This window comes from Pundamilia nyererei, unplaced genomic scaffold (assembly GCF_000239375.1).
Source record: "Pundamilia nyererei isolate P.nyererei 1_Seehausen unplaced genomic scaffold, PunNye1.0 scaffold00207, whole genome shotgun sequence".
Lineage (NCBI taxonomy): Eukaryota > Metazoa > Chordata > Actinopteri > Cichliformes > Cichlidae > Pundamilia > Pundamilia nyererei.
In genome coordinates this window covers 292,007-301,602 of record NW_005187608.1, presented here as the reverse complement: position 1 = coordinate 301,602, position 9,596 = coordinate 292,007, and the positions used below count along the sequence as shown (strand labels likewise).

Genomic DNA, 9,596 nt, shown 5'->3' with positions numbered 1-9,596 from the left:
GCCCAAGGACACAACGACCGAGACTGTCCGAGCCGGGGCTCGAACCGGCAACCTTCCAGTTACAAGACGAACTGCCCACTCTTGAGCCACGATCGCCCAAATGAATAAAATCCAGGAATAATGTTCTCAATTGGTCAGTAAATGGTGATTTCCTACCAAGTTTGGCCTACAAAATAAGTTTCTGTAGTGATAGCAGAGATAAGCCAGAAGTCGTCCTCATACGCCCAAATATGGGCCTTGTACCAGGAAGCAAGTTTACCATACCCAGGGTATCTTTTTGTTCTGGATTCACTGACACTACCATCAGCAATCACGGTGAATGGTCACATGAAGCTGGTTATCAACCTGTTAAGTTACCCTGGGTTTCCTAATCTAGGTACACGCGCGTGCAAGGGGTGACACTGGCAACATCTGACCAATCCCACTGAATACTGAGCAGCAGCTTTAAATGTGTCAGACAGTAAGACTGGAAAAAATCTACTATAAAGAAAGAAAAGCTGGCAAAAATGCCAACAGACTTATTCCATTAAATGAACGTTTAAATTAGCATAAGACAGTTTTGTATTTTTTAGCTGCATCCCAGATGGTGTTGGACAGTCTGATGGAAAGCATAAATATAAAAACATAATTAAGTGTAAGTTTATTCTATTTGCGACTGATTTAAAGTACAAATAGGTGTCCTGAGACTTAATTATAGGCAGTGATTTAATGATTCCACAAAATCCCAGAACACTCCGTGTTAGTGACTGAGCAAAACTACAAACATCTCAAATGAATTTTCCTAAACGACTGTGTGATTTCTACCATATCATGTTGAGGTTTCTCTTTAGATACGTGTCACTGTGACTCGCAGCCAAAGAAGTCGTGGAGGTGCCAGCAGGTCTAAATGGATGGTACTTACTTGCATAGACAGCATAACAGAACAGAATTTAAAATAATAACACAAAATTTAAAGTATGGTTAACTCATTCCAATCATGAGAAAGCTTGAAAACACAAGGTTTTCAACTCAGCTTAATTACCTTTTTTCCCAAATTACTCAGCGTACAAACAGTCAAGAAGGTCACATGTCTACACTTTGGTCTACTACGACTACAACACAGGACAGATAAGGAGCAAATTACTCACCTTTGAAGGATCAATTGTGTAACTGGAAGCATGTGATGAGGTAGACGACTGGCATGGCTGTGTATTGTGCACCTAAAAAAAGACATGAGAAGGCAAAAGGAGATGCAACTAAAATGGCCATTTTTAAACCATTTGGGTAAACTGGTTGCAGATTACCAATCATTTAGAAAAGGTGGTTTAATTTAATCTGAAAAAGCCGATTCACGAGGTCCTGATTCGATTCAATTAAATTTGGACTCAGATATAAAAATATGGATATGCACTTATAAATGATCAGAATTATAATATATTTCCTGTCTATGTATAAAACCAAAGCTGACACTGTGGGACTTCATCAGAGGTGTGAGCATCACAGCAGAGGCCTTTGTGTCAAAGTGACTGAGGATCAAACAGAGACACATGAAGCAGGTGTTCCTGGATTGGCTTTTATAGCAGATAACCTTAAAAATATTCTAATGTGCTAATAAGAAAACCATCAATCAGCATCTGAACATGACCTGATGCTGCTGAAGTGAAGCAGAGCAAAGTTAGAGGTTTGATTACAGACACAGCTGAGAGTTTTGCAATTTGGCATCAAGTTTACATTTGTTCGATATAAATTTGATTTGAATCAGGAAATCGATGTTTTAAACCCACCCCTAATCAACTGCCACGTATCAACAGAATTACAGGGAGAAAAGCAGACGTCACAGCATGTGCACACACCTACCTCTGTATTTCTCTGTTCGAATTTTGTTTCCAACAGCAGGACTCTGCTTATCAGCTTTTCCCAGCTTTCTCTGGATACGGTGACGACTTCTCCCACATTCTGGAAAAGATAATGATAATTACAGAAAAGAAGCGCTCGGGTTATTCTCTTTCCTGTTGTCTATCAGAGAGAAGACTAAAGAAAGGGCAACATACTTTAAATAAGTAGGGAGTATCTTAGCTTTGTCTGTTTTCCTGCCTTGCTCCAGGCGTTTCTCCAGAATACTGACCTTGCTGAGGCCAGACACTGCATAGCTGAGCTCTTGTTACCATCCCTGAGTTTGGACCCAGTGTTTTCAGTTGAACGTTTTTCAATATTGATATTTTAAGCGAAGTAGATGAGCGCTTTCTCATCTACTTCAGTTCTGGGTTTTAGTTTATTTTGTATCCTTAGGGTCCCCAATGAATCTTGTTTCCACTGTGGTCCCTGTGCTTCGGTAGCTTTTGTCTGTTTGTGATTCCATGTTTTGTTACTTCCTGTACTTAAGTAGGCTTTTGTCTCCTGTGCTTCAATGTCCAGTTTAGGTCCAGTTGCCTTGTCATGCCTGATTTGTTCCCTTTGTGTCCCTCTGTAGTTACTCTCATCTCCTCAGTCAGCCATGTGTCCATGTATTTTGACCGTTTGTCTGTGTCAACTAAGCATTTGAATGCTCAGTTGTTCTCCCAGTTTGTTCCTGCCACTCTTCTTCCTTGTCCTCATCACCTGCCATGTTTCTATTGTCTCCATGTGTGCTCTTTGCTGTGTGACTCCTTTGCTACCTAGTGCCATGGTTTTCTCTAATTGCCTAGTGTTCTGTATTCCTGGCTCCAGTGAGCTCTTTATTTTGCATTTCTGGAATGTCACATGCAATAAAGCCGTTTTTGAGTTCAGGTTTTGCCTCTCGAGACCTGCATACTGGGTCCAAAACCTGTCTGCCATATACACCACTCATGGTGCTGACATGTGTTCAACCTACCCTGAACATATCCTCAGACTTTCATGCCTATTAAACTTTGAGACGCACTGAATTTTTTGACATCTTTCATTAAAGAATGTCCAGTATATTGGACATGATACACCCACCCTGCTAGGGAAAACAATGTGTATTTCCCGACTGGTTGTAAGTGACTGCGGGAGGTGACGGTAGCAGAACTTCAGAAAGTGTGACACAAGCTTCAAAGTGAAAGAGCTGTACCCAACATCTCTCAAAGCACAAATGGTCTCAGTTTCCAATTTGCACTTTCCACAGATTCATTATAGCTTGAAGAGAGTTGCCAGCGAGTGTTTATAGATGAATTTGTTACTTTCATCCAAACTACGGACAACTATGGCAACGTGCTTGCCAACAAATCAATCACACGGTGCTGTTTGCCAACTGGTGAGCGAATCACAGGTCAGTCTGACCAGGTCACAGGTCAGCTTTACCAGAGATGTTCCCATCAACCTCGAGTAACCACTTGCAACTGGTCAGGGAGTACCCAGTTTCCCCCTCACAACCGGTACTAGCCAGATGGCCACTGACTAACCTCAAAGCCTGTGTGATTTGGGCCTTATTCATTTTATTCTAAATTATCATCACGATTTTCACGGGTGGAGACAAGTTAATGTCACATGGTTAGCAGTCACGTGTTAGTAAAATCTCAAATAACCAACATCTGTCACAGGAGTTCACTAACATGGAGGCTGCTGTCCTTATCCTCTTTTCCTGGCAGCTCTGCAGCATCACTGCTGGAAGAATCAGGGGAGTGTACGTCACCAGAGGCACATGTTCCATTATACAAGGACAATGGTTCAGTATGGGAGGAGTTTGTGGGAGATGTCATAGGATTTTCCATGTGATGTATGACAAATGACTTCCTGGATACCTAAAATAGATAAAAACACAACGATCAGCTGTTAATGTTACATTATTATCGTCACGCCTCTCTGTAAACGTGATCCTCCAAACACCTGTGAACGGCTTTCAGTTAACAAAGACATGACTTTCTTTGAGTGCCTGTCGCATTGAGTAAACTGCATCACTGATGTACAGTTGTGTACAATGCTATGCCATTCTCTGGACACCAGCTGGTCATGTACGACTTCACACCAGACTTGGGTGCCAGAGCATTGGACTCTGGGCTACAGGACTGCTGTATGGTAACCGTTTCTCACACTGAGGTGGAACTATGGGCTGTGACTGATGAAGTTTCCGAAGTCCACAAGAACACACAAGTACGCATATTGATAAATGGCCCACGAGTGGGGTTGAGCTGTACCATACAGTGGAAGAAATGCATATGTACTTTATTGTTACCATTTTTTAAACTGGCAAAAACAAAACAAAGCACATGGGTGGCAGTTCTGTTTTATTTTTTAACTGGCAGGTCCACTGGCACGATTATTCAGCAGCAACCACCCCATCTCATGTCCATAATTTGTCTCTTTTTTCCACTGCTGGAGAATACCAAGGCAGCTCTCTGATGTTATGAAATGTATTGAATGCCAATGAAGTAAATGACAGTGTATTTGACCACTTTAGCACCTCTGCTGTTTTCTGTGTGGCTGCAAACTGTGGTACAAATGGTATTTCTATTTATCACTGTGAGAACAAACAGGTCTGACTTTTAAAAGTCAACACACTTGTATTTGGTTCAGAAAAATCATCAGAAACATTCTTAATATTAGACTTTTTTGGCCTAATATATTCATCCTATACTACATATGATTTGTGGTGAGTATGTAACAGTTATAGTTTAATGTAGTAACTAATAATCAGTACATTACACTGCTGTGTTACACTGTTACTCAGCTGAATTGTGTGTGTCTCAGTGGTTTGTCCTCTGCCATTCAAATGTTTTGGGGGGTTTTTAAATATATTTTCGGGGCTTTTCTTTCTTTCTTTCTTTACTGAGACAGGACAGTGAGGACAAGACGGGAAAGCTGGGAGCGAACAGGGAGAAGACACAAGAAATGGCCTCAGGAAGGATTCAAACCTTTGCCTCTCCAGTAGGCGTGCAGCATATGGGTCACCTACTTGAACCAGTGAGCTATACTGGTCCCTGTGGAGATCCTGTTCAGAGTAGTTAACAGTATTTTTTACTCAGGAATAAAACATTGAGCAACTCCCTGTACCTTTGGATATTATTATATCTTGTGACAAGTCATATATTAAATGTTTGCTTTGAGAAACTTGGAGTGAGAAATGACTGGTGTAACAGTGTGCCACTTGTGACCCAGCAACAAACACAAACACACTACAGAAGCTTCTGGAACAAGCGCTCTCCATTTGAGGCAAATACATGGAAATAAAAACAAATGGCAGGTTTCGTACCTTCTTCAGCTGGCTGTGTTTCTGCAGGACCAAATTAATAATGTCACAGATGACAGAGATTTTCCTTTGAGAGAAGCCCCACTGCAGGAACTGCTGCTTGGTCAGCAAGGGCTTATACTGGAAGATATCTCGTAACACCTTGACAGACAAAACGGAGACAGGAAACACACAAAGCTGGACACATTGTTACAGGACTGAATGGACTTTCTTATAAAGCACTTTTCTACTGTAAATGGGATGAAAAGTAGAGAGAGCGCGCTCGCTGTCTGCTCTTTGGTCAGATGGAGGCAGTGTACACAGTACGTGCTACAGCCAGTCTGTGTGTACTCCTGCTGTTGCTGGTCCACGATGAAGAGTGAAGCACATACTGAGCTGAAGTGTTGAAAACAAAAAGATCTAAACTGCAGTCTCTGTCTGTGCTTTTCATGCTTTATTTTTTGGTGTTTGATGTTTTTTAGCACTTCTTTCGTTCCCAGTGAACGTTATCATTATTGGATTAAAACACACATGACATTATCGAGCAATGCTACATTAGGCTTGTGTTTAGGAATGGCACGCTATAGATCTATTAGCTATCCCTTGTGTAACATGTGTTAACACTGTATGTAAACCCTTTAATTTCATATCTATTCTTTACATACCTGGTCAACAAACCTTTTCTCTGCACCCTTGCTTGTGACCATGGCTAGCTTTCCTTACTTTGGCTTGCCTTCCTTAAAGTGTAGCGTGTGAAAGTATAATATCTACACATGTGGAAAATACTGGCAGTGACCAGTGGTACCGCTCAGCATCCTCGTAGATACACCTACAGCATCAGTTTCAATACCCTACATCACCCTGCTCTCAAGTGATCTCATTCACACGATTTTCAGAAACCGTGACCTCTGACCTTGAGGTAGACATCACTGATATTCAAACTTGTCCAAGGTTTTGGTAGAAGGGTGACGACAACACCCCACCAGCTTTTTACTACTGAGAGGTAAAAACTACTGACAAACGATATTGTATTATTTTAAATGTGTCTCACATTATCCTTACAAATACCCAGCTACAGCTACAGACAGCTTTGTGTCAGTGTTTAGCCTCCTGCTTGCTGCAGCGCTCTGACATCATCAGATCTACTCTTCAGTGGGGATGGGTATTGATAAGATTTTAACGATTCCGATTCCATTTTCGATTCTGTTTAACGATTCGATTCTTTATCGATTCTTTTTAAAAAAGGAGAACACTAAGGTCGATCAGCTCAGAACTTTGTTTTATATCTTCTCTTTGAACAAGATAGAAATTTAGGAGTAACATGGCCTTACAAACCCAGCAGTGAGATCTTAAGAGATCCAGCCTACGGCTCTTCAATGGGGTGTCACAGGGTCCCCAGGAAAAAAATGTAAATGTAAAATAATAAAATAAATATTCTTCTGTAGCAATAACAAAGTTTAACATAAATTATTCTGTAGCAATTACACAAGAATATCCAGTAATGTCCCTGCCTACAATTAAACACATTCACTTACTGAAAATCATCTGCTGTGGCAAACGGCTGCAAACCTTTGACCACAAACTGAGTCACTGCTCGGTGACATTCGTCTATCCTGCCTGAAAGGAGACGCTACCGGCAGACTGCAGTGAGAGCTGCCCGCATCTGAGCCAGACTCTGTCTTATCACGGTCACTAAATGCACAGTGATGGCAGGTTTGTAATAAGGCAGATCGCGCTATCATAATATGCACTGTTAGTTGATTATTTACCTGCCGCATTAACGGGAGAGGACGTGCAAACGTTACCGCTGCTGCTGGGTTGAGATTCACGAGTCCGGAGCGGAATTAAAAACACGACATTCATTTAAGGTCATCACGTGTTTTGTGAGCAAATGCTTTTGATATTTGTAGTGTTTCCTCCCTTAAATGAAATATCTACTTTGCAAGTGTTGCAAGTTGCCCTGTTGTCATCCGTTCTCGTAAAGTATAACCAAGCTTTTGAGCGTTTGAGCCGCTGGCGCCGTGTTTCCTGCCAGGTAAATGACGCTCCGCAACGTGGTGACGTCATTCGGGGCGACTGGAATCGATAAGGGAATCGTTTGCAAAAATGGCAAACAATTCCAAGGAACTGAAACAGTGGGAACCGGTTCTCAACAAGAACCGGGTTTCGATACCCATCCCTACTCTTCAGTGCAATGAAATTATAAGAGCTGTTCTTATCTATACACCTTTTCCTAATATTCAGCATTTCTTTATATTTATTTTTTTCCTTTCAGTAATAACTGCTTTCCTCACACAACAAAAGGCCAACTGTGTGATTACTGAACGTAACATAACTCAATGAATGAAGCATGACAGGATTTGGAAGCAAACAACAAGGTGAACCAGATAAATGTTCTGTGTTGTAACTAATGTGGGTGAGTTCCTCATGCTTTTCATTTCCTATACCAAACATACTGTTTCTCAAGTCTGTTTGTGTGCATCCTTTATTCCTGTTGTTGCATCCCCGTAACAATGTTTAATCACAGAAACAGGCCTCACACAGAGTAACACAAATAGACCCATGTTCTTGGCAATGGTAGGTCAACACTTTTAGGTCAATACCATCTTTGAACGGTTGTCATATAGTGCTCTGCAAAACTCTTAAGCAATCCTTCATTTCTTTCTTATTTTTTATTCCAATAAGCTTCTGTTCATTTCTTAACGGTGGTCTTGAGTAATAGTTCCTGAGGCCTTTTTCTTTGAACGTTGGCGGCTTTTTCATTCATTTGCACTCAAGTCCTTGTATCTGACCATTTTCAGAAGAATGGTTTTTCTTTGTTAAGCCTCTTAACACCAACCTGTAAATCACTCGAGCATAAAAAGCGGCCTAACTCGAGGGATGAACCAGTGCTTTGTCAACATGTAACAGAAACAAAGAATCAAACTTAAATTGTGTCTAGCACAGACCTGACAGAGGCATCTAACCCGAGGGTGCAGACCTCAGCACTTTTGAAGCACGGAGAAACAAGGGGCAGCTCAAGCAGTATAACAGTTTTTGCGCATTAGCAAAAAGACAACACTCTAAACACAGGAATTTGTTACCTTATAAACGGCCTCTGTAAAGCGGAGGTCAGTTTTACCCGTCAGCTCTAAACCAGCTGCCATCAGTTGCTCAGCAAAAGGTGGAGAGAAGGAGGTGAGGGTGAAACTCAGTATTGGCAGAAAAGCTGATGGATCTCCTTTGGACAGCCTGGTAGAGTAACACACAACAGCATTCACAGCATTAGAGCAGATACAGAAATCCATCTGCTGTGCTGATTACACATTCGTCGCTTTTCAGAATCAGGTCGTTCAGAACATTCAGATTTACATTTTGTTCTTTTTTTATTCATCTGGTATATCTGATATGTATTTACACAGACCTGACAGAGGTACAACCATCTGTATTATGTGCAAATTTACATTCAACATAAATACTTACAGAATATGTACAAATTCATGCAATGATGCAATCCTGCATCTTCCCAAAATGGTAAATGTAGTATTATGGGGTATTACAGGGTTTTGGTTGTTTTGTTATTACATTATTAACATACATTCACACATACTTAATATTTCTTACAAATGATTCCAAGAACCGTGAAATGATGGGCGGTGCTGCCAAAGCTGCAGAATACACACATGTGCTCTGATACCAATTCACAACCTCTGCTTAACTGGAACCCCGGTGTGAGGCTGACACTTGGTCTGCATGGCCTTAAGTGGCAAACATTTATCTTTCAGTCTTCACAAAGAGCAGCCAGTCTATTGCCAGAATTGAGAACAACCTGCTAAGGACCAAAGTGCTGAACAAAAAAAACATACTGGAAAAACCTGGAAGGTGCAGAGATATTTCTCAGTATTGGGTGGAGCATGTTAGAAAAAAAAGGGGCAAAAAACCCCCAAAACAAAACAAAAAGAAACATTGGACCTAACGTTCATTTGATGCACAGGCAGGGGTGGAAATTAGCACTCGCCACTGGCGGGTTTAAATTTGAACAGAAAAATACGTTCAATTTGAGATGCGCCTGGGTTTCTGCTATCTAAATGCCACTATGCGATCCAAGCAGATACTAAAATGTGACGTCGTCAGACTGGCTGGTCAGTAGCGTCACACAATGAGTCATGAGAGCGTCCTGTTCACAAAAATTAAAACTGCCATTTTTAAAACCCGGCAAGGGGAGAAATGGCTACAAAAAACAAGTCGATCCGAGGAGGTGCTAATGGAAAAGGGGCTCTGGAAGGAGGAGGAAAATTTCAACAGTAGCTTTTGAAATGTAGATTTACATTTCTGGAGTTTAGTGGGACTAGGGCTGCCACGATTAGTCGACTAGTCACGATTATGTCGACTATTAAAATCGTCGACGACTAATTTAATAGTCGACGCATCGTTTGAAGCTTTGTAAGATCACAAAGGACGCAGGAATGAGTAG

General features: G+C 41.3%; 1 protein-coding gene across 3 annotated transcripts in view; it reads right to left on the bottom strand.

Annotated features, from left to right (window-relative positions):
• Window positions 1-9,596, bottom strand: part of LOC102215600 (uncharacterized) — a 28,078-nt gene that overhangs the window by 12,032 nt on the left and 6,450 nt on the right. For 2 of the 3 annotated variants that reach the window (XM_005747880.1, XM_005747878.2), the window contains exons 2-6: window positions 8,227-8,374; window positions 5,168-5,341; window positions 3,531-3,719; window positions 1,837-1,935; window positions 1,128-1,199 (exon numbers count right to left, since the gene is read on the bottom strand). In XM_005747880.1, the coding sequence (XP_005747937.1) occupies window positions 1,128-1,199; window positions 1,837-1,935; window positions 3,531-3,719; window positions 5,168-5,341; window positions 8,227-8,374 (682 nt within the window). The remainder of the gene's footprint in view (window positions 1-1,127; window positions 1,200-1,836; window positions 1,936-3,530; window positions 3,720-5,167; window positions 5,342-8,226; window positions 8,375-9,596) is intronic. The other variant, XM_005747879.2, reaches the window with a different exon arrangement.